Consider the following 24,767-nt stretch of genomic DNA (forward strand, 5'->3'; position numbering starts at 1 on the left):
CCGAGCGGCTCTGCTAAGCTGCGTCTGCGTCTACGGCCTGTGCTTTGGTGTCGCTGCCGCTGCCGCTGCCTCTGTCGCCGCTGTTGCTGTTGCTGCTGCTGCTTCTGTCGCATCGGTCATCGTGCATTTAGCTCTGTTTGTGCGCCTGCATTTTGCTCAGCACTCATCGCTGTTTGGCGCTGCTCTTTTGTTTCGCATTCGCGTAGAGAGCGCAGCACGAGTTTTGCCTTTGCTTCTAATGCGGCCCGACCACTTCAAGCCGATGCCGTGGCCACCTTCAACAACGCGACGAGGCTGTGGCAAACCTAGCACACACACACACACACGCACACTTATGCAGTCGCAGGCAGCCAAACATACACACACAGGCATATGCAAGTGAGCCCCAACGTTGGCGTCGGCTTCGGCGTCGCTGTTGTTTATCGTTGCCTTTCTTTTGCACGCTGCCTTCGTCTGCTTCAATTCTTTTTTTGTGTTTTTGTCTGTTATTTTCTTTCGTTCATTTTGCTGTTGTTTTTTTGTTTTTGCAGCTCTGTCTCCGCCATAAGGTTCGCTGTTGTTGTTTTGTCTCTTTGGTCTCGTTGCCTTTGTGTGTTTTGTTGTGTGCGCTTTGGTCGTCGCGTCGTCTTATGTATGGTTGTGGCACAGCACACCAGTCTCCCCCGCCCCCATCCCCTCCCCCGCCATTAACTCTATCAGCAGCACCTACGTATTGCCGACAGACACACATACACTGTAAATCTGACGTCGCCGTCGTCGTCGTTGTCGTTGCTGTTGCCGAACTGTTGCTGCCTTTTTTTTTTGCACATTCTGTCTGTTCTCTCTTCTCGCTTGCATTTTGTGTATCTCATCTCGTGTGCGCTTTCGCCGTTTTTGCGCTGCTTTTGCCTCTGCCACATTGCTTTCCAATCTCTCGGCATCGCTGCGCCCCAACAACAAAAGCAACAACTACAGCAACAATCGCCGCTGTCGCTGTCGCTGGCGTCGTCGTCGTCGTCGTTGCCCCGACGTCGTCATCGTTTTCTCTATTTTCCTCAATCGCTTTGCCTTTTCATTTTCAATTCGCATATTTTGCAAACTCTACTTTCAGTTATTCGCCGATAATTGATGTCAAAGGACGCAGTTGTGCTCCGCGTCCGCTGCCATCGCCGCCGCCGCCGCCTCCGCCTTCGCTTTTGCCGTTATCGCCTCCAGCTCCACAAACATATATCGCATCCTTAGCCATATCCTGTCGCCATGCCAAAGGAGGATCCGTTCGTGAATCGCGCTCAGCTGCTGAAGGCCATCAAGAAGTATCCAGAGATTTGGGACTCAAACAACAAGCTGCACTTGTGCCGCAGCGTCACATCGCCCATGTGGAACGAGATCGCCGAACAGTTTGGCGGTCATGTGCCTACAGGTGAGTGCGACTGAGACGGCTATAATGTGCGTGTGTGTATGTGTGTGTAGTTATGAGCAAATACAAAAACATTAGCCAAGTTTCTACTGGGCTGCAAGCGCAGCCTGGCGGCCGGCGTCAATTTGCTTTTGCTTTGCATTTCGCTTGTTGCTGCTCTCTTGCTCTCTCGCTCCCTCCCGCGCTCTTTCTTCACTTCAGTCCGTCTTTCTCTTCGGCTCGGAATGCATGTGAGTGGATGTGTGTGTAGTCTAAAAATAGATGCATAAAACTGCATGTCATAGGTTGTAAAATGCTCAATTGGGCATGGGCTAAATGGGGTAATTACAAATTTAGGGTATGTTAACTATATAATCGGCTTAACCTGCGGAAGACAATAAAATGCATTCTTCATTGCATTCGCTATCAGGATCAGGGTTAAACACGATCAATAAATGATCTCATTATATCTTTAAATGCATATAAGGCATCTCTGATCCGGCGTCTGTTTAAATACATATGTATGTAAATCATGATCAGAATGAAAATTTTAGATTATATATATAGTTTGTACAAATATAAAAGTCAGAGACTGGAAGAGCTTTTAAGTGTAGGTTCTCTTAATTCATAGGTTCTCTTAATTCCATAGATATTATTTTTCAAAGGGTTAAAAGGTTTTATTTCATCTGCATATTCCTGCTATTACCTCTACTCTATCCATCTCTCGCTCGCACTTGTTGTCTCTTACTCGTTGCCTTCAACATAGCCTTTCTCAGCGATTCTCATGAATTCAATTAAGCCTTATCGATTATGTTGCTTCCTCTTCTAATCAGTTAAATTGCAATCGATTTGGAGCCAAATGAAATACCACTACCACAATCTGGTGCATCGCCAGATACTGCACAAGGAGCGCTTCAATACCAAGTGGGAGCACTTCGAGCCCATGTCCTTTATGTACAACATAACCGTGGCCAAGATCGTGGGCACTCAGTCAAACGCGAGCAACTCCGAAGCAAGTTCGCCAAGCGAATCCTCGCTCCAAGTGGGCGGCTCTCCTCCTCCGTTGCCGCCACCGCTGCCCAGCGCCACACACGGACGCGGGCGTCCCAGCGGCAGCTTCAGCTGGCTGCAGTCCACAGCCACGACGACGCCACCAATTGCACAGTCCGCCACCGCCGCCGCCGCGGAGCTGCCGCATCTTATTGAGCAGCCGGCCGCGCATGGCATGACCTACACCGCCTTCACCGGGCTGGTGCCGCCGGCTGCCGTCACCGTGGAGGCCACAACCACGCCCATGCGCAAACTGGGCCGGCCCAGTTCATTGCACAACAGCATGCGGGGACGGATCATCGATGCCATTAAGGCGCGCCCCTCATTGTGGGCGGGTCGGCAGCGCAGCGAGAAGGGTCAGGGCCAGAGTCGCACCTCAGCAGTATGGAAGGAAGCGGCCAACGAGATGGGCTTGACGCCGAGTAAGTCAATTTGATGCCTCAAACTTTACTAAAATAAGTTTCATTTTATTTATTTAAATGATAAAAGGTTAAAAGGAGTTTCCGATTAATTTGTAGGTTAAAGTTGCAATGAAGAATAACATGAATGTTAAGATAAAAAGTTGGAAAAATGTACTGTGGAATTCGAAGCATGTTTGGATTAATGAAGATTTTCGATTTATTGATAGCTTAGGCTATCATTCGATAAGATTGAAGAGTGGGGGAAGAGGAAAGGTTAGAGTTTAAAGAAGCTGAAAGCTAATGGAATAATAAGAAGCATAGGATAAGTAAGCAAAGAGGATAGATAAACCATCTATCCTTTCGGTTACCTACAGTAAAAATAAGAAGCTAAATTACGTAGAACTTTTAAATTGTATATTCGAAGAGAATTCGATACATTATATCGGAATCAGTTTTTCAACAAGCCAGTCTTCCAATAACCATTTGCCAAATTAGTTACTAGAAGGACGAAATAGTCCATTCGCTGTTGAGTCCTGGTGGAGTACTAAACTTTACCCTCGGATTACAGCTCTCATGCAGACGCGCTGGTCGATAATCAAGCAGCGATATGTGGACGAGCTGCAGAAGGAGCGGCATGCCCAATATGCGCAGCAGGGATTCCGCTCCAACTGGGAGCACTTTGAGCGCATGTCCTTCATGCGCGACATGCTGCTGCGGAAGGTGGACGAGCGCGAGCAGACGCGCGAACATATCCAGGAGATGGTCAGCGAGCAGCAGCAGCAGCAGCATCAACATCACCATCAGCCACATCCGCATGTCCAGCCTCATCATTTGCAGCTTTACCGGCCACCCGGACTGGCCGAGCACGCCCAGGACATGCCCATTGGCCAGGTACAGCACCCGTTGGCGCACCATGGAGCACATCCAGCGCTGGCCATGCACCCCAACCATCATCATCATCATCATCCTCATCTTCATCAGATGCCGATGGCCGGTCGACGACGTGTGAAGCACGAGTCGGATCTGGAGTGGGATCCCTTCGAAATGATTCTCCATGTGCAGGGCAATGGCGAGCCAGCGGCTAACTGAACCAAGACTGAGTCCAGTGTGAAGAGAGCAACAAAAAAAATGATAGTGAGAGAGAGAGAAAGAGAGAGAGAAAGAGAGAAAGAGAAAGAGATAGAGAGAGAGAGAGAGAGAGAGAGAGAGACAGAGACAGCTTAGGTCTACAGTATACACTTATCGCCAGATGTAAAACTAACTACATTACAATCCAATTTGTATTTCCAATTTTCCACTTTGCAATCGAATAAACATCACATAAAATAAACACGCAGTGGGCCATTCCAAAAAGCGTCTGCGTTTTATCAAATCTCCTGTTTATCGAGTAACCAATGGATTAACGAAATAGTAAGGATTTAACGAAATAGTAAGGATTTCTCAATACTTTTGAGAAAGGACTCACTAGAATTAGGGAAGATTTAGCATCTACAATTTGCCATAAACACAAAGGGAAGTTCTTGGTAATCACGTTCTCGCCGTGTAAATCTCACTCGAAACGCCTTTCCTTGAGCCGTTTTCTGGAATGTCGAGTCTTAAGTAAATACATATATGCTAATTTGGCACAATGTGTGCAACATTTGTCGATTGCCAAAATCAGAAACATGTTTTGCCCCGACTCACACCACGTCCCATTCCACAGCATCAAATCCTGCTCCTCACCTTTTCGCAACTCGTGTAAAATTTCCACTTTTGTGGCGTGGATTGCGCCTCAGTTGAGTTGAGTTTTACTTGGCTGTGGGCCATGCCACGCGTAATTCCAATCACGTGCCACACAGCAGCGCGGCAGCAAAACTTTTCAAACTGTAAAGCGTTTATCAAAATATACCCCGCACCCGGCCCGCTGTGGGGCTCCTCGGCTGAGGCACTCATCAGGCGCACATAATTGGTTGGCTTGTCAGGCAAAGGATTCCACACGATCTCCGCATCCATTTTGGGCTACGTTTTCGAGTCGGAGCTGGCAGCTAGACGAGCGTAAAGGAAGGGAGGGGGTTGGGATAGGGGTTAGGGGGTTGGGGAAGGGCGGGTACTCGGTATCTTCAATAATAAATGCATTTCACTGTCGAATTTGCCGCATTCTGCACAACACACGTGCCTTAAATAATTCACATCGCATTTAGCGGCGTTTTTGCCAGGCTCTCTAATGGCCCCAGCGATTTGCGGTGTGTGCTGGGGGCTGGAGCTTCGGGTAGGTGGGCGTGGCACGCTGCCAGGTAAGTGGAAAGCAGTTGGCTACGTTTTTAGTTCTATGCGAAAATTTGCCTAAAAACCCAAAGTAGTTTGCTCCAACTTTTACGCTCTGTGCATTTATCAACGCCAGCCCCCAAAAAGGGGGCGGACCGAGACCCCGAGACCCCGAATGCGACGCGGCGTCCACGAAACACTACAGCAGCCCATAGCCAGGAGCTAGGAAAGCCGCCTGGGAGGGAGGAAATACCTAGAGCTTGGGCTGCCGTCTAAAAGTTTCTCCAGCCCAAGTGTATTTCTGTGTGTGTGTGTGTGTGTGTGTGTGGGTGTCAGATGATGGAGCGCTATTTAAATGGTTTTCGGATGCGTGCGTGAGAAAATGTTAGTAAATGTTACGGTTCATAGAGATACAAGAGAAGGTATGGGATGGGATTTGTCGGGATTTTCATGCTGGAAGATACATATATTCATAGAGATTTTTCATAGTAGGGTATGATGTTTTGCAAGTTTTGGATCATATAAAATTTGGAGTCTTATCTTGAAGAGCTCCTTGAATGAATTATGGATTGGAAGCTGGGATGAGTTGGAGGAGTTTATAGGGTAAACTTTTTGTTATTCAATATAACTGACCTCAGAAAATAAGAGATTTTATATTCTCTGCGCATAGATGCAAACCCTCAAGCCACATTTCTACAAGGGTATTTAAACGGCGGTCATTTTTTTATGTTAACACCTTGAACCCTTTGAATGCTCGTGACTTGAAATTTGTATACCCTGAAAAAAGGATATAAGTTATTCTGCAAATGTTTCCGACATTGAGAAGGAAGCATCTCCGACTCCATAAAATGTATATATTCTTGATCAGCATCTATAGCCGAGTCGATGCCATGTTCGTCCATATGTATAAGCTCAAGGATCTTAGAGCCTTAAAGAGCTATGGACTTGAAACTGTTAACGTACTGCCCGCGCAGTTTGTTTCTGATAATCGATAACCTTCCCGGTTTCTAAGAAATGTATAAAATGTTTAAGAGCTGAATTAAACATGCAGCTTCTAGAATAGTATATTCTGATTCAGTATCTTTCTTTTATATAGCTATCACCTTTCCATTTATTTTTATTAGTCCTAGGAGGGTAGTAGAAGCGTCAGGTTATTCCCTAGTCGAGCAATCCCGCCTGGAGCACTTTTACTTGTTAATTTTAATTCTTTTGTATTTTGTTTTTATCTCCTATTAATAATATTATTAAATCTCGATTTTTATACTTGGCTTGTCAAGCATAACTTGAAGATTATGGGAGCTATCGTCAAACAATGTACATATGTAGGTTCGTGTAGTATAGCGAATAGGGGTCAGGTCACAATTGGGTGTCATATTTGGGTCCTGACATTTTCATAACGATCGGACAATAAGAGCCGAAGGTATTCAAGAGAACATTTTCAATAGGGGAAGAAAACGCACAGACGCGCAGTAAGCTGCAGGGTATCTCCCAGTCGGGCACTCTCGTGTTTTATATGAAATTGCATTTCTAGCGTAAGTCTAAGAGATATCCCCTGTGCCTACCAACATTTCTCGTTGGGTGTGCTAATTGCTTTCGAGTGGAACGTGCGCCAGTGAAAACTTTGCATGCCTAAATGCTTGGGAGGTGCTTTCTTTCCGCAGGAAACCCACGAGCACACGCAGACACATTCTAACACAACATCATTTCACGAGCCATACACACACACACACCCGCACACACATGATAAGACTGCTTATGTGAATTATCGCACATTTTCTGGTATTGCGAGCGAATCTCTTGCCATCCACGTGCCCGAAAAACTAGAAAACTTGTCCAAAAGTGCGCGCTACTCATATCTTTTGGGCGGACAGAACGACGCGACGGCGGCGCATGAAAAACTTTTAAATTTACTTTTGCCAAGAGTTTTTCCGGCATCGTGCCCCTGCCACTGCCACACCCTTACGCCCCCCATGCCACATGCATATTCATTTCAAAAATCCACACACACACACACATAAACACATACTCGCCTGCGAAAGTTTTCTTTTAAAAGTTCTTCCCAACCCATCGACCCATCAAACAGTCCCCCCGCCTCCACCAGCACACACCTTTCCCCCCGCAGTGCGTTGCCCAGGATCTGGGTCTGGTTTTTTGGATTCGGCTGGCAGCGCTTAATAGAGCTTCCAAAAATATGTGTGTGCCTTTCAGGTTGCATCGGTTGTTGCCAAACGCCGCGCTACATGTGCTACAAATTGCGCACCCTCCTTTCATTCCCTTCCCCTCCATCATCGTAGTACTCCAGGCAAAAGCCCCCAAAACAGCGCTTCGAGCTTCGAACCCAAAGCCAAAACCAGGCCAATTCCAATTCCCCCAGCTGCCAGACAACAAGGTTTTTTGGAGGTCTATGTCCATGTCTATGCCTATGAACAGGCACAGTGGGCAATTTCTTTAACCCTTTCTATTTTAAAATGTTCAATTTTCTATTTCCTTTCAAATAATCACTATTGAAAGTTATTCAACTGTTCCCTCCTATGGCAGCTATATGATAAAGTTGTCCGATCTTGATAATATTTTGCTTATATAGTTAAAATTAATAATCATTTTGAATATTTTTCTCTCTTGACAAAAACATAATACCCTTCACTAGGGTATAAAAGGGGATGTGATTACCCTGAAAATTCAGTGAATGATAGTTTCTTTGAGACCAAGTTTAAGAATGAAAGTCCTTTAAGGCCCGCTGTGCCACATCAACAACTCGAACAAAATTTGCGACTCGCTTTGAGCAATATTTATTTTTGTTGTTTTGGACAACACATTTAAAATAAATACGAATTCAACTTGCGAAAAGTTTATTGAATCTTGGCAACCCTTCTCAACAGGACAGCAAATAGCCCGGGGCGAGTTTCATTTTGTGCGCCGCTTTGTCCATTCGTTCCACAGTGCAACTGACAGCGTCTTTTGGCTCGTTTGGCGGGGGCGGGAGTGGGGCGCATTGGGAAATTGTTTGCTGTAAAATGTTGCGCCACGTATCCTGCAGCAATTCGTAAACTAATTCTACATACGTGCCCCTGTCAGTTGGGCCTGGCACGTCCCCAGCACCGGCATCCACCGCATCCACCTCGGAGGTGCCACAGTGTGTGCGTCATGTTTTGATTGCGTTTGCCGTCGTCGTGTACACGGATGGATTTGTGCGCCTGCGAGCGGGCAGCGGGGCACAATTCTCCTTTTTTCTGCTCATAAATAATTGCATTTTCACCTCAAGAACTCACTGACAGATGGCCAGAGGAGGGGCGACGCGAGCAGAGCAGAGCTGGCCAAGTCAGAGGTGGAGCAGCTACTGGGACACAATTCAATTTGGCCGCGTATCCGTTTTGGCAGCCACGTGAAAGGGGCGGGCTGGAGGGGAGAGGCTGTTTTGTAATTCCATTTCTGATTTCATATTTAGCTGTCAGTACGAAATGATTCAATTTTACAGATTTTGTTGTGCGCCAAACAATTAAAATGTCAAAAATATGCAGCAACAAAATATCTGACGAGTCGCAACAACATGTGCACAATATGGCAATTTGCAACAACTCGCCTACTGACAGCAGCTCTAGACTAGACTCATAATAAATCAAAAGTTTTTAAATATATTCCATAAACGATCTTCAAGTAGGAAGTTTGTATTAAGCTGAATTTTCTAGAAAATGCTACTCGAAAATGTAGAAAACTGATGGAAAACAACTTTTCCTTAAAGATTATGGAGAAATATGATGAGAGACGTATGTGGCACTCTTCTCAAATCCAAATCAAATACAGCTGAAGCCTGAAAGGAAAACAGTTTGAAAATTGTTGCTTAAAATATAAATATAAGGAACTGGCCGCGGGCAAAGCCGGGTAATATCGGCTATGTACCTTCTCTTATACCAGATTTAGACGAAGTTAACTTCTGCTACTTAAAAAACAAACCTTATTTTAAATGTCGCCCTACTATGCGATTCTCATAAACTCATATAGTACCTACAGATTTCCATGCTTCGTTTATAAGTATTACATTTAAGTGTTGTCTTAGCATTCGTTCAATTACTTAAACAAGTCATGCTCCGAAGTTGAATTCAGTCCAAAAGTTACATTTTGAAGTTGCCTATAATAGCCAAACATATCCGTATAACAATGCACATGGATACAATGGGAAACTAAGAAAAGAATTCGTAAGGCATTCGAACGGTATGTGAATTCTTTTCAGTGTAAGTCGTAAACGGCTTTTAAGTACCCGGCTAATTTGAACTGCCCGAAGGATTTTCATGCAAATCCGTAGATGCACATTGCGCAGTTTTAAGTAGTAAAGACGGGAGAGGAGAAGGATGTGTTATGCGTCGCTTCCAGTTTTCGAGATCCTTGAAGTCGTTAATGCCGGAAGTGTCCTTCGTGCCGGGACGCGTCTTCCTCGCCCGTGTGTGCCTGCATTAAAACATTGCGACATTTTTATGGCCCAAACGAGTGTCAGGCAGAAGCGACTTAAAGCGCTGCTCAAAATTTATGAATGAATTTCAGGGTAGTTAGGTGCCAGGCACCAGGAGTCAGCCAGCCAGGACTTGCCAGTCGCTCAGGTAGGGCTCATAACTCAGCCGCAGCGAGGCGTCTCACCCTGTTTCCCATTTCTTCTGCAGTTTCGCTCGTTGCATAGTAAAAATGCTTGGAAAATTGATGGTGCAACGTGCGGAAAATGTTGCAGCTAATCCCGAATGAATGAATTGCCCACTTGAATGCCGGCTTCCATCTTGGAGAGCAAATGGTGAATCCATTAATATGCATGTCTCTATCAATATGCTGTGGAATTTAGACATGACTTCTCTAGAGAGAGGGAGAAACTTGGGAACGGTTTTCGGAATTTAAAATTTATTTGTGGTTTCGTTCGATTAGAGTAAAATATATACCCTTGGCAGGTCTTGTGATATATTATTGATATCACAATTATTATTGTTATTATATTGGGGTTTGAATAATACAAGTTTTTAGCCAGACCTTTTGCATATATCAAATATAAACAGCTTGGGCTAGGGGCGGAGACGCAGAGCCTAATTCTATTGCATCAAAATTCCAAATCTTGTGTCTTTGTCACATTTGTGCCTGAGAGTCTGTCAAATAAATAGTGAGAGGGCAGTTTGAAGGCGTTTTCGACTTTTCCAAGCTGAGCTTGTTTTTGTTTTGGCTTTGACAAAGGTTTCTTTCTGCTTGCTTATTTCCTTCTGTTTATTTGGTCTGTCATTATTTTGTGTAAATATTGACGCTCTTGTCATGCCCAGTAGCACTCAACGTTAATTGATTTCGAATTGGAAGCCACTTTTATTGTTATTATAACAAACTCCTCCATCCTCACACCACTCGACCACGCTCGAATCCATATCCAATATAGTGACACACGCCGGTTACACACCTCGGCAATTGCATAAACAAACAGGCGACCGGCGACCAGCAGAAAAGCACTCACAAATACATTCACACACCCACTCACATTCACATTCAATTACCATAGATACGCACAAGGCCAAGCCAGTAACATCCACAGCCAAAGCCACATCCAGCCAAGTGCCCACTTTGTGTCGCCGAAGCTCTCAATGTATATCTATCTTTCTATATACTTATGTACCTTCACATATAAATGTATGTATATTAATATGCCAAGACATTCATGTAAGTGTCCAACGCTGGCTTCCTTCAGTCTTAGCTTTTAGCTTTAGGGATTAGTCCACAGTACACTTAATGAATAAAAACATAATTATTTATCAGCCTATTATATATTACATATTTTTAAATCAATATAGCTCACAGTTGCCTAAAATTGTGTAGTCTCGAAATAATAGTATTGTAGTTCAACATAGTATACAATTATATTCCTTTATATTTCTTTCCTGGCTGCCAATGATACAGATACTAACACTGATACTGATACTATGACAGATACAGCCACATATAGATACAAATGCAGATACAGATACAGATACAGATACAGATACAGATAAAGATACAGATACAGATACAGATACAGATACAGATACAGATACAGATACAGATACAGATACGATACAGATACAGATACAGATACAGATACAGATACAGATACAGATACAGATACAGATACAGATAACAGATACAGATACAGATACAGATACAGATACAGATACAGATACAGATACAGATACAGATACAGATACAGATACAGATACAGATACAGATACAGATACATACAGATTACGATACAGATACAGATACAGATACAGATACAGATACAGATACAGATACAGATACAGATACAGATACAGATACAGATACCGATACGATACAGATACAGATACAGATACAGATACAGATACAGATACAGATACAGATACAGATACAGATACAGATACAGATACAGATACAGATACAGATACAGATACAGATACAGATACAGATACAGATACAGATACAGATACAGATACAGATACAGATACAGATACAGATACAGATACAGATACAGATACAGATACAGATACAGATACAGATACAGATACAGATACAGATACAGATACAGATACAGATACAGATACAGATACAGATACAGATACAGATACAGATACAGATACAGATACAGATACAGATACAGATACAGATACAGATACAGATACAGATACAGATACAGATACAGATACAGATACAGATACAGATACAGATACAGATACAGATACAGATACAGATACAGATACAGATACAGATACAGATACAGATACAGATACAGATACAGATACAGATACAGATACAGATACAGATACAGATACAGATACAGATACAGATACAGATACAGATACAGATACAGATACAGATACAGATACAGATACAGATACAGATACAGATACAGATACAGATACAGATACAGATACAGATACAGATACAGATACAGATACAGATACAGATACAGATACAGATACAGATACAGATACAGATACAGATACAGATACAGATACAGATACAGATACAGATACAGATACAGATACAGATACAGATACAGATACAGATACAGATACAGATACAGATACAGATACAGATACAGATACAGATACAGATACAGATACAGATACAGATACAGATACAGATACAGATACAGATACAGATACAGATACAGATACAGATACAGATACAGATACAGATACAGATACAGATACAGATACAGATACAGATACAGATACAGATACAGATACAGATACAGATACAGATACAGATACAGATACAGATACAGATACAGATACAGATACAGATACAGATACAGATACAGATACAGATACAGATACAGATACAGATACAGATACAGATACAGATACAGATACAGATACAGATACAGATACAGATACAGATACAGATACAGATACAGATACAGATACAGATACAGATACAGATACAGATACAGATACAGATACAGATACAGATACAGATACAGATACAGATACAGATACAGATACAGATACAGATACAGATACAGATACAGATACAGATACAGATACAGATACAGATACAGATACAGATACAGATACAGATACAGATACAGATACAGATACAGATACAGATACAGATACAGATACAGATACAGATACAGATACAGATACAGATACAGATACAGATACAGATACAGATACAGATACAGATACAGATACAGATACAGATACAGATACAGATACAGATACAGATACAGATACAGATACAGATACAGATACAGATACAGATACAGATACAGATACAGATACAGATACAGATACAGATACAGATACAGATACAGATACTGATAGCAATAAATAGGTTCATAAATATTTGTTTCTATTTTCACATTTGGCTTATCAAAGTGCAAACAGTTCAGCCATGGCCCACACCTCGCTGTTGTCTACGGCTCCGGCTCCGGCGCTGGGATTGGGTCCGGTTCTGGTTCTGTTTGCGGCTTCGCTAGCTGTTTGTTTACGGGGTCTGGCTGGGATTTATCTTATCAGCGAAGCAGGCCTTGTTGCTGCCACTCGCTAGCAGTGTTTTGTTTTCTTTTTTTTAGATACCCTGCAATTGGGGGCAGAGCTAAAAAGGGTGTGCACATCTGCACAGCAGCAGTCAGATATCAGAAGCTATTAGAGTTTTAATCTGTGCAGGGTATCTGGCAGTCCCCACATTTGCTCTTGCTGCTCCGCTTGTGTTTGCTCAATTAATATGAACTTTAATTGAAAAACAATGCAATTAACTAAATCAGTTGAGCGCGTCGCTGGCGTCACTTTGCTGGCGCCCACAGATAAACGCGGGTCTAGGAGTAGCTGCCAGGTCTGGGTTCCAATATTGCTGAAAGATACTTGCAAGCAGATTGCCCATAACGAATATTATATGCTGTACATCCCTAAGGAAATATATTGCCTATAACGTACTACGTCAGTGCGACAGATTGACAAACAAATTAATGCGTTGCCCTGATGATAATTTGTATTAAGAATATCTGTTTGTGTATGTTGCAATGGCTTCAATCTAACCTATCTGACTGACTGACTGACTGAACAGATGACTGACTGCAAGTGTGATTGAATATTTTGCTGACTAACTTTTTAAATGACAGACTGATTGAATGCTTGAGTGAATGTAACTCTGATTGAATAACTTACTGACTGACTAACTTCCTGTATGCCTAACTTAATGGTTGACTGACTGTAAGTCTGATTGAAGTACTTACTGACTGACAAACTTCCTGACAGATTGATTGAATAATTGACAAACTGTAGGTCTGATTGCCTAAATAGATGATGGGCTGATTGATTGAAATTAATTTCTGACTTACTGACTGACTAACTTACTCTCCGATTGATCGACTGATTGGATAATTGACAGACTGTAAGTCTGATTGACTGGCTTACAGCCTAAATGGATGATATGCCGACTGATTGAATGAATGACTAATTTACTAGCTGTCTAAATAACTGTCTGTCTAACAGGATGATTGACTGGTGAATATCTGAATAATTGAATGATTGACTGAATGTATGTCTGATAGACTGGCTGACCAACTGATTGATTGCTGATAAACGTACACCCCAAATCGTAACAGCTAAACAGCTGACATTTATAGTTTTCTACAAGTGAAGACTAAGAGAAAGCATAAAAAAAAGTGTGGTAGATCATTGTATAAAGCTGGGTTTGGTCTTTTAAAGAACAAGAATAACAAATCAATTTAATAAATGTCAAGTTTTCTTCCGATCGGTTTTCAAATAATTTTCAAAAATAAGACTCACTTTTCCACAATGTCCACTCGTTTTTTATTAAGAGATATAAATACATGTTCGGCCTTAAACTTATTTGAAGGCTCTTTTAAAATGATCGTAAAAGCTTTTGTTTTAAAAATCTTAATAGGTTGGAAAACATTAAAAACCAGATTTGAAACTTAAGAAAATATTAGGTTGCCCGGAAATAGCCGGGTATTACTAGCCGGTAATTTATATAGCTTTAAGAATTAAAACATTTGAATTTTAACACAAAAATCATCATAAAAAGTCATTTGACTTATCACAGATATTTTTTTGTATTTGAGTTCTACGTGTAGAGTCTTTCAGTTCTACAAATTTCATTATAAAGTTGAGATGCCCGATTTCAATTATAAGGCACATTGTGTGTACATTGTGTGTACGTGTGTGTTTGTGTGTTTCTGTGTGTATTTAGTGTACGTGTGCAGCCACTTTTGTTGTTGTTCTCGTTATTGTTGTTGTTGTTGTTGTTGGCTATTTGCTTTCAGTGTTTTTATCTAAATTACTTTTAATCGCCATTTAATGTTTTTGTTTTTCTTGTTTTTTCAGTTTCATGTTTTATGGCTGCGTCTTTTGGGAGGTTTCTAATCTAATTGCAAAATGTAAGCACCAAATGAATACATATCTATAGATACACACACACACACACATGCATAGGGATGTTTGTGTACATTTGAAGGCTCCCCAAAGTGTATTGCTGCCCCCTACCGCGCCCTGCCTCCACCTTTTACGTGAGTGTTGCAAATAGATTGCGCGCTATCTCAAAAAAGTTGCTTCGCTCCGCAAATTGTATAAACAATTATAAACAAACAAGCGAAAGCGTTTTATCATGGCCTAATTCTTGTTATTTTTTCGTACTTATCATTTGAAAATCCCAGCAAAATAACAACAATTAGCGGCCCGCCCCCGCCCCCCGCTCATGACACTCCCATAGTCACGAATTTAGCCCCAGGTCTGTAAGAGGGTATCATAATGTTGTCAAGAAGTCTGCAGCGCACAGAAGGAGACTTCTTCTCACAAGGTATATATGTTCTTTATCTGTATCAACAGCTGAGTTGATATATTTCCGTCTTTCTACGCAAAGGATGGGTCTTTTCTTGCGTCGGGGTAGACCGGATCGGACCACTATATCATATACTGGACATTTCTCTATATTTCTTCATGCTTCTTTCATTCTCCTTTCAAATCGAATCTTTGGATCGAATGGAGTACATGAAGAACACTCCTCTTTTTCTACATGTTCTCCTGTGCCCCTCACATATATGCAAGCGCATAAGCCACATAACAAAAACATTCGAACATTTTGCACATCCGTTGACCATCTCTGATGATCATGAAGATATAAATGACATATAGAATTTAGTCATATAGCATTTAGTCCAAATATCATATCTTATCCAAGAGAGTTTTTTGTTCAAATCGAGTTAAACAGTTTTCGATCAAGCTTTTCAAGTATCGTTGGGCGCGTCTGGCTAATTAACTTACAGGCAACGTTTGTCATTCACTGTGAACCCAAAATAGTTCCCAAGACCTCCAGCAACAACAACAACAATAACAATAACAATGGTTGTTGCCGTTTGTTTAGCTAATTCAAAAGCTGGTTTACAAAACAGGCGCCAAACATGGCATACGAATTAATTGTCTCGATATTTGTATTTAAATTTTCAAAAATCAAATTAATATTTTTTTTTATATTTGATTTCAAGATTGCAAGCCCCAGCAACAACAACAACAACAGCAACAAATTAACATACGCCCCGATGCGAACGTGAGGCAAACAAAAAACCGTTTGTTGTTATTCTTGTGACATCACCAACAACAACAACAACAACACAATCTAAACTGAAGCTAGGGCTGCACAATTTGCGCCCAAGCGGGAGAGTTGAGTCTAAAGAGACTGCAGCCCTGCTGCTGAAAAGGAGAGCAGGTAGTAGAGAGAGGAGCTAAGAGCTCAAAGCATTTGTTGTAAGAACCTGATTTCATTACTTTCATTTGGATCGAGAGGGACGGAGTGTAAATCTCGAATGCAGCTTACCCTCTTCCTTTAGACACCTCACTCGCTCAAATCTTATGTAAATGGGTAGCATAGTTAGCAAACGGTTCTATCTGCTCCGCGCCGCAGACGCCACCCCTCCCACCCACGACCAGCAAATGGGCGCAGCTGTGGACTTTGTGTGCATGTGTGTGCATGTTGTTTTTTAGATAAGTTAGCTTTGGGTGTGCGGGTATTAAAATGTAAATTTGCTGGCTAGAGGCAGCAACAAATCCAATGGCGAAACTGCATAAAATAATAAAAGCAACGACAATGTGTTGAGTGTGTTAAATAAATCGAATGAGAGTTTAAAACAATATACATATGTAGACTATAGGATACCACGTTTTAAGTAAATCTACGTCAGTTGCAATACGTGATTTCAAATTATTCAAGATTTGACAGCATTTTATACAATAAAACTAAAACCTCTTGAATTTGTAACGTATGCATGTTAAGAACCAAAACTCCCCATTCCATACGATAGTTCATTACACACAAATCGCATTATTAGCTCTGCTGCGTCGCTCTCTCTCTGCCGCAGTCGCTGCCGCAGCTGCTAAGTACCCATTCCAATTTCCATTTCTATTCCTATTCCAATTCCCAATTCATTTCAAATTGAATGCCAGTGTTTGTGTTGTTGTAGTTGTTGTAGTTGTTGTAGTTGTTGTAGTTGTTGTAGCTGTTGTTTTATCATGCGTCGGCCGAGTGCTTGCGGCTGTCAGTGTGTTAAGCTTTGGCTATGTAAAGTTTTGGCTCCGACGACCATTGGGAAGCTTTAACAGATCGTTGCGACGCCAGCGGCCCGAGAGACAATGGACGAGCACTCATCAAGTGGGCCGCCAACTGTGGACTGCGACGCGGCAGCGCTGCCATCGCGTAGGAGGTGTTGGCGCGTGTGTCAGCATATTGAATAGGTCGACCCCCAGCTTTGGGCATGACAGCAACAACAACAACAACGGCGAGTAGAAGAAAAAAAAACAGAAGCAGAAGAGAGACGGCAGACAGCGCGATCTGTTCACAGGCACAAGACAAAAACGAACAGCGATAAGTGACAGACGGCAACCTCTCGCTCTCTCTCTCTCTCTCTCTTCACCATCCTCCGCCTTAATGTCTCCTTCTCCCACTCAGTCTATGCCTTTGTACAGTCGTCTCTGCCGGGCGTGACGAATTTAGCGGGCGCGCATATTGCGTCGCTTTATGTTTTGTTTATAATTTCATCTAATATGCATACACGAGCTTACAAACAGCAAGAAAATATTGCTAGCTGTGCTTTGCCGAAGTTCGAATACCCTAAAATGATCTTTATATTGTATGTTTATGTTATAGCGGCCACTTCTGGGGTTCTTCAGAGGACAACTATTGCGCTCTATCAAGAATGTTAACTTTAGCCTGCAACTAACTACTCTATCGCATACATATCTTCTGTACACTTTAACATACTTCGTGGCATAGTCGTAACACCTTTATGTAGGGTACAATACAATAACAGACCCACATACATACACACATACACTGCATAAGTGTGTAACTATATGCTGTACCCCACAATATGGCCCATGCCGCTATTAGTGAGCCCCTACCCCCCGTCCATGCCCGCTCCACCTCCCACCCCTTCACCAACAGCCTATCTATGGGGTTCTATTTGTAAACAAAACGCGACGCACACGCGGCTTGAATTTGAATTTTTGCCGAGTTTGCTTTGAACGCGATTTCAAAATCGCTTTCAAAGTCGCTTCGGCTCCGCAACCCGCCAGCCGCAACCCGCATGACGCCCCTTAGCCCACAAGCTGCACGGGCAGTGCGATTTTTAAAGTCGGCCCACTGCGATCCTAAAGCATGCATAACAATATTGTACAATAATCGTATTTGTCATATCATAAATTGTATTTCATTTTATGTTCATGAATTTAAAATTCGATTTCTTTATTTTTTTTTTCTTTCGATTTTGTCGTTGTTTCATTTGCATTTGAACTTTTTTTTTTTTGCATATAATTAGCCATATTTAAGTTTCGAGTTTTTCGTTTAAAGCAACACACCACATAAAATAGGCCATTAAACTGGCGCCAGCTTCTAAACGAGGCCCAAAAATAGACGTTTGACTTAAGGTTACACTTTTGTTAATAAAGTATAATATAGTTTCAAGTCTGGCACGTGCAAGGGACCCGCTAACTGTGTTGATTTCTGAATACATATTAATTAAGATATTGTCAAATTTTCACATTCGACTATTTTTCACCTAAATTCCGCTCAAAATGTGCGATTTCATGAACACAAGTCAGTCGGTATCTGAAACTGGATGCATGCTAAACTTGTTTGTAATTCGCAACTGGTTTAAGAACTGGCGAACTTAAGTTCGAGTCGCTGCTTTTCTGCCTTCCAAATGCTTGTGATATGCAATGGCAATCGCAGATATGCAGATATTGTGCTATAAATTGCGGAATAGAAATGAAGAAAAACAACGGGTTGTTGTATGTATTCGTTGTTTTTTGCTTTTGATACGCATTTGTATTCAGTGGTTCAGCTCATTCATTCATTGATTCATTTACTCATTCATATCGTGTTGTTTATTTTCCAAAAACCAAATGTGTTTTTGCTTTTTCGCATATATTTTATTCTTTTTTGTTTTGCTTGTAAGTTCAGAATACGCTAGTGAAAAAATGTTGGTTGCATTGGTCAGGCATAAATTTGTCAACTGATTGATTGATTGATGGATTTGATGTAACGATCGAAAAGCAGAACTTTCATTGGTATTCTACTTTTTAATCAATGCGAGAAAGTTTCATATACAAGAGGTTTTGGTTTTGGAATTGTTTTGATTTTTTATAAGTTTGATTGATTGATTGATTGATTTGAGAATTGCAGTTTTTCCTCCACTTGTATTTCTGTACACTAACATTTTTGCATCGGCCCACTGTCCGTCAATATGAAGCAGCTGAAAGTGTGCCAAATCTATTAAATTTCAACTGCTGATAAACTAAGGAAAAAAATAAAATAAAATAAAAGGAAAACAACACAAATTGCGCTTTATTTAAGTACAAAAATAACAAAAGAGGAGCAAAATTTAGTTGGGGAATAAATTTGAAATCGCACCGAAATAATTTTCATTTGTCTGCGATTTGGCTAAATTCGCCCACTGCCATGGGGCGCCACGCTTGGGGCAGGGACAGGGGCAAGGTGCCACGGGCGTCGTGTGCGGTGTGTGAAGGGGGGAGGGGCTAGGGGTTAGGGAATTCAATGCCCCAATTCAAATGGCTAGCGGTGAATTTTTGTTTACCGAACGCCGTCCAACAAATTTTGCGTCGTCAAATCAAAGAAAGCGTGCAAATTTTATTTTTATTGATTGGCGTCATCAAAATAAGTTGGAAAAAGTATTTTAAGTCAAATGCTTAAATCAAACAAAAATAGGCATAAAATAGTTTCCTAATTAATCAATATTTATTTAGTTTCTTACATAGTTAGCACATTTTCTACACCTTCACATTTGGTTCCATAATTAGAATTTTGGTATTTTGTTGGTATTTTTTTTCCAAATTATTTTTCAAATAAATTTTTACTTTTTGTATAAGTTCCAAGATAAAGTGACAGACTTTTCAATTTTAATTTTAGTATTTTTTTGGTATTTTTTCCAAATTATTTTTCAAATTACTTTTCAATTTGAATTTTTGTTTTTGCTTTTTTTTTGTATTTTTTCCAATTTATTTTGGATGTACATTTTTAAATTTCATACAAATGAAATTCAAACAAGTTCAAGAGGTTCTAGTCGGGAGCTCCCGGCCAGGGGATACCCTGAACCCTCTTCTTCCAACATCAAATGCATTTTAGAAGCTATATATCAAGTTTGGTGACTCTAGCTCTTATTATTTACCAAAATTGCCAAAAAAAAAAAAAAACAGGATATCGATATCGATTGCTTGGAATCGGAATAAGTTATCGATTATCGGAAACAAACTCGATCTACGCGGGAACTAGGAGCATCTACATCTAAAGTTTCAAGACTCTAGCTCTTATAGGTTCTGAGATCCTTTGACTCATACATACGGACGGACGGACTAGATCGACTCGGCTATTGATGCTGATCAAGAATATATATTTTTATGGGGTCGGAGATGCTTCCTTCTGCCTGTTACATACATTTGGATTTTGCACAAATACAATATACCCTTATACCCATTTGAAATGGGTTCAGGGTATACAAATTATTTTATTCAAAATGTGCTCGTTTCGCCTGTGGCTGAGTTGTTTGCTGTTGGTTTTGTTTTTGATTGCATTCCTCATGTGGTTTTATTTTTGAGTTTTCAATTATTTCAAATTGTATATTTTTGTAGTATGTACGTATTTCGGTAACAGCCCACGGAAGTATCCACAATGCAGTGGGCGGGCAAATTGTTCGTTTGTTCTCAGCTATTTTTGGCGCCAGGCAAAACTCGCTTTTCGCACATTTGACATTCGTGTTGAAAATATTTGAAAATTGTTTACACGCCTTGCGGCTAATTGTGAATAGGAAGTGCAATAATTTAGCTGTTAGAGGTCGCGGGAAATAGCCAAATTACAGGCTGTTGAAGCCAAGAAAATTATGAATCGAAGAGCAGAAGGTGAACCAAATTCTTAGCATAATATTGTTTATTTAGCTATCTTAACATAAAGAAATTTTGATAAATGATATATCTGTGGAATATTCTTAATATTGGTCCGATAATTGCTCTATTTGTTGTTTACCGAGCATTGAATTAACAGGAAACGTCAATTTGCCAATGATTGATGATGGATGATTGTTCGCCGCGATCTTTTGAGATCTTTGATAAGTTAACTATTGAGCAAAGGGGAAACCCACTTGCCAATCAGAGCACAATCGCATTATTCGCTCATCTCCAGTTTCATTGCACATTTCCTGTTGTCTATCCGAGGTTCGGTCCGGGATCTCAATAGAAACCCCTTGCAGCGAGTGAATGTGCGAATGAGTCCAAAGATATTTCCACTCAGTTACAAATGTGCATTGGATGATGTGCCAGCCCGAAAACCCTTGGGTTGCAATACGAAATGATAGACATAAAAGTTATAGATCTGTGTATGTGTGGAGGAATAGAAAATCAGATCAAGTGTTTGGCAACCTGATCAAGGGCTTATCTCGCCCTCGATCGTCAGGCACAGTCAGGCAGAGTCAGGGCATTTGTCATGGGCATCAGAAATAGGGCTTAGCCAGCTCTTGCATTGTTGTCATAAATTACACTTCAATTGTTGGCCTGCCTGAGACCTGGCTGGGAATAGGCATTGGGTTTGGGTCGGGCATGCAATCATCGCATTTTTTAATTTACAAGTCCCAAAAGAGTCTGCAGAGTCTGTGGAAAGAGTGTCAAAAATATCAAATGTCCTCTTTGTGCACAGGTCCTGCACAGGCCGAGTGCAGTCGATTAGTTAACGCTCGCCTGCTTTTCTATGGGCCAAGAGGATCAGGCTAGGCATAGCCTAAACTACCTGCCAGGCATCATTAATTTAATCATTGCTCATTGCACACACAAAAGGAGCTCAAACCCAGGCACAAGTGTACCCATTATGTGTGTGTGAGTGTGTGTGTGTGTGCTGGCAACCTTCTGACGTGCCCCAGACCCACGACACAACAAAAAACCAGACAAGAGATGAACAAAAAATAAATAAAAACAGACACACAATCTGTGCCTAACAAGCGTCTCACAGAACCGGCTAAAGTCCCTATGCCCAGTCCCAGGCCCAGGCCCAAACCTTACCCAGAGCCCGACCCAGACCCAGACCCAGACCCAGACCCAGAGCCAGACTCAGGCGCAGAGATGCAGCTCAAAAGCCGTCATGACAGGCAGTTTCTGAGCTGAGACCCTCTGATTGAGCGCTGAGGTTTCGAGTTGATCTTCATGATGATCGTCAACATCATCAACTCTTCATTTGTGTGTGACAAACAAAGCGTGTGTGAGCTGTGTGTGTGTGTGTGTGTATGAGTGTGTAATGGTGGAGGAGTGGGAGGGGAACCTGACGTTGAGTGTCCCGCTGCGAGGGTCGCTGGGACAGATCGGACATGCGGACACGGTTGGCTGTGTGCGTGCCTACCCAGAAACTGTTGGCGTATTTTGGTAGTTCAATTGTGGCCCATTGTTTTAGCGCACGATCTGCGATCCGATCCGATCCGAACCGAACCGAACCGATCCGAGCTGAGGGCCCCGACTGGCCTGGCCATTTGTACAGACACACTCGACATGCATAAATTGACGCTAATATCAGGGTCTGGCCCGGTCGGTCGCCCAGCTGGGTCTGGCACCTCTGGCACCTCTGGGCTCCATATCCAAATCGATTCCACAATCTCATGGCGCGCACTTTGCATATAAATCATGTTTATGACTTGTTATTTTTCACTATTTATTTTGCCTATTCGCCTTTTGTTTATCGCAAGAAAAACAAAGTTTTTTCATTTGTTTTTTTTTTTTTTTGAGCCCCTCTAAATTACAACATTATTTGGATTTGTTGTAGGCTGCTTTGGCCCTGGAACTCAACTCGATCGCTACAGAATTGTGGTCGAGTTGGGGTCGGGGGTGCCCAGCTCCACAATCAAATGGGCCGGAGAACCCAAATGCTCGTCGTGGATGGAACTGCTGGAACTCTTCCATTGCCGCTTTGTATATGCTTAATTAACGCATTGCGACCTTGTCGGATCAACGATAAACAATCACCCAACCATGCCTACAGATGGGCCACAGATGATATCATGGGTAATTATTTGATATGAACTAGAAAAAACCGACCGTCCGCTGTAAGAGTGTAAGGATGACCCAATTAATCAGGTGAGTGTAGAAACGGGATTCAAGTCTACCGCACTAGCATATGCATATTGAGGAGTCAAACACTAATCCCCCAAACTCTAAATTTAGTTATATCTAAATGTAATTTTTAATCATACCTATTCATTTGCATTTGCTGCGCCTTAATTGGTGCACACAAATCACAATAAAAAACTAGAATGGAAGGATATCTTCAGCACACCGAAGACTTAATACACTTTTAGACATTTACCTTTCGCAGATATATGGGAAGTGTGTACTTTATAAATGGACCGATCGTTCCTATGACAGCTATATGATATAGTCATCCGATATTGATAGGATCTGACATACATATGAGGAGCATAGTTAAATTGATAAGTGCAGAGTTAGGTCAAGATATCTTGATAAGCAAAAGAGTTTTCCATACAAGAACCTTATTTTTGACCGATCGTGTCTATGGCAGCTATACTATATGATGCCCTCCGGTCGGATCCGATGAAACACGAAAGAGATTTATGTTAAACTTTATCAACTCGTCTGTTGATTCTGATCTAGCATATATATACTTTATGGGGTCGCAGATGTCTCCTTATAAGCGTTACATATTTGATGACAAAGTTATAATACCCTTAACAAGGCCATAAGAAGCACAATTTTTATTATATATTTATCTTCAAGACTGTATTTCTCTGTCAAAAATGATTGCACTTGATCTAATGTTAATTATTGCTAATTTTCGGCAACATTCTTGGCCATATTTAAGGGATTTTTCGAAAATAGGAAAAAATTCTAGCGGAATTCGACATTTGTATGTTAATTTGAATAAAACTTTCTAAAAACCAAGGAAACTTTTTCTGAATTTGCAAAGCACAATTCCTTTAATTACATAAGATATTTGCTTACATAAAATATTTCAAGAAAGTTAAATCTCTGAGAACCTCTTCTATAAGAATAAATTTGACCCAACAGAAAATCTGCATTTTATTGCACAAAAAAAATACTTAAAAATTCTGCTAAGATAGAGAACAGTACTGTAAAAAATAAAATATAATTCTTTTGTTTTCTACTTCGAACAAAGCATACGAGTATTAAGAGCTTAACCAGAAACCATCGACGTACCAGGGTGAAATATTTTTTTATGTTTACCAATTAAATACTTAGCTACTCTTCAGGTTTACCTTATCAAGATTCAACTACCGCGCGAGTACTTTATCAATAATCTGCGGCAAAGACCATGGAGGTTTTTAATAATAGAGTAAATACTAGACTTTACCAACGCAATGTGGGTAATATCCGCAATTTATTGCAGTACAGAGCCAAGAGGAAGGAGAGAATACAACAAAATGATGGCATATAAAAAAAAGGAAGCGATTCGGAAAAGGCAAAAATAAAATGGGACTTGCTTAAATTGTGAAAAGCCATTAAACGCAGCTGGGGCCTGAAATACAGAACCGCAATTATCATGAACGCAATTTCCAAATGGGCAGAACGCCCGGCGTGACAACATCCCCAGCTAGGGACCAACACGACCGGGGCAAACACTTTGACGCAAAACTTGTATCGTTAAATATTTTTAAGCGAGCTGCAGAGGAAAACAAAATT

General features: G+C 41.3%; 1 protein-coding gene across 2 annotated transcripts; it reads left to right on the forward strand.

The window, feature by feature from the left end:
• Window positions 1-982: 982 nt before the first annotated feature.
• Window positions 983-22,890, forward strand: LOC115765983. Of its 2 annotated transcripts, XM_030709758.1 has the most exons (4): window positions 983-1,399; window positions 2,209-2,847; window positions 14,898-14,950; window positions 22,876-22,890. In XM_030709758.1, the coding sequence occupies exons 1-3, from the start codon at window positions 1,237-1,239 to the stop codon at window positions 14,939-14,941; spliced, it is 846 nt and encodes a 281-aa protein (XP_030565618.1). In that variant the 5' UTR covers window positions 983-1,236; the 3' UTR covers window positions 14,942-14,950; window positions 22,876-22,890. The 2 variants fall into 2 exon arrangements, with proteins under 2 accessions (XP_030565618.1, XP_030565608.1); XM_030709748.1 differs by lacking the exons at window positions 14,898-14,950; window positions 22,876-22,890 and adding an exon at window positions 3,395-4,164.
• Window positions 22,891-24,767: the final 1,877 nt, after the last annotated feature.

Source organism: Drosophila novamexicana, unplaced genomic scaffold (genome assembly GCF_003285875.2).
Source record: "Drosophila novamexicana strain 15010-1031.04,08,12 unplaced genomic scaffold, DnovRS2.1 tig00000009-arrow-pilon, whole genome shotgun sequence".
NCBI classification, from domain to species: Eukaryota; Metazoa; Arthropoda; class Insecta; order Diptera; family Drosophilidae; genus Drosophila; species Drosophila novamexicana.